Source organism: Colletotrichum tamarilloi (assembly GCF_030869305.1).
Source record: "Colletotrichum tamarilloi strain Tom-12 chromosome Unknown Scaffold_600.1, whole genome shotgun sequence".
Classification (NCBI taxonomy): Eukaryota; Fungi; Ascomycota; class Sordariomycetes; order Glomerellales; family Glomerellaceae; genus Colletotrichum; species Colletotrichum tamarilloi.
The window spans coordinates 1-1,028 of record NW_026849982.1 but is presented as its reverse complement, the minus strand read 5'-3'; the positions used below and the strand labels follow the sequence as shown (position 1 = coordinate 1,028).

General features: G+C 55.7%; 2 protein-coding genes across 2 annotated transcripts; both read right to left on the bottom strand.

The window, feature by feature from the left end:
- Nucleotides 1-76: 76 nt before the first annotated feature.
- CTAM01_17397 (uncharacterized protein) lies at nt 77-368 on the bottom strand (the record flags this gene model as incomplete). Its single annotated transcript, XM_060533381.1, has 2 exons — nt 77-209; nt 271-368. 2 exons carry the CDS (start codon nt 366-368, stop codon nt 77-79), a joined length of 231 nt encoding a protein of 76 aa, XP_060372042.1.
- A 198-nt stretch (nt 369-566) lies between these two features.
- Nucleotides 567-836, bottom strand: CTAM01_17396 (uncharacterized protein; the record flags this gene model as incomplete). The annotated part of the gene is made up of 1 exon (XM_060533380.1): nt 567-836. One exon carries the CDS (start codon nt 834-836, stop codon nt 567-569), a length of 270 nt encoding a protein of 89 aa, XP_060372041.1.
- Nucleotides 837-1,028: the final 192 nt, after the last annotated feature.

The window sequence follows — 1,028 nt, the reverse complement described above, 5'->3', positions numbered from 1 at the left end:
GTTTACTTCCCAATCTACGTTGTCCACCCTTCGCACCATGTCAGTCCCCTGTGCTAGGAAGATGGAATAGATCCACTCACAGCCATTTAGTTGTTTTGAGCTGCCTCGCGTCTTTCTTTTCTATGTTGTCGGCAGCGGTGTCAATCGCCACGATAGCATAATCTAGCTGATCGAAAACCTGTTGTAAAACCCCCATCAAAGACGGGGGGCTGGACATGTTAGCCTCTTGTTTGCCTTGCGTCAGGTTGAAGTCTCCGGGTAGCCACATACACTACAGTTTGAACCTCGTGCCGGTCACGGTTCTGCGAAGTAGTGGAATCGTCTGGACTTGCCGACGCCTGGTCCACCCATGGCTTTGAGGGGTCCATCTCTTGTCGGCCTTGGATTTTGCGGGAAGGCCCTCTGCGCCGTTGTAGAGCCCGGACCGCTTGTGTCGTCGGGTTGACTTCATGATGCCGGACCGGATTCTGCTGCATCTGTTGTAGACGTTGTGATTGGCCAAGTCGCCGAGGCCGTTGCCGAGGGGGAAACATGACGTCAGTTTGAGCGAAAAGGATCGAGGGTGTTCAGAATGACGGGCGATTATTCACAACGATGAAAGACCGGTGTGCACACCACGAGCAGGTTCCATACCACCACGGCGACGCCTTTGCCTTTAATACGGTGCGACGCGCCGGCGGCGTCATACCGTGATCGCGCTTCAGGACACAGAACCCGACCTCGAGCGTGCCCGTCATGTTCGTTACCAGTCTGTCGGGACCGTTTGATTGTTTGGTTGCGGAAGGGAACTGTGCTCCGGCGTCCTGAGCGATTGTCGTTGGAACGAAGTGGTGCATCTTACCCTTTCCCCTAGCTCGCACATCGCACTGGACCACTGACGAAGTGTGCGCGCCGTTGACTTGGAGCCAAGGCATGTGTAGTCGACAAACTGGCTGACAGAGGATGGCCCAAGCTCACTCAGTATTGGTGCCGGCCCAGCGTGTTCATGGCCGCTATGTGGACCCTGTTCATCATCAAGCCGGCCCCGT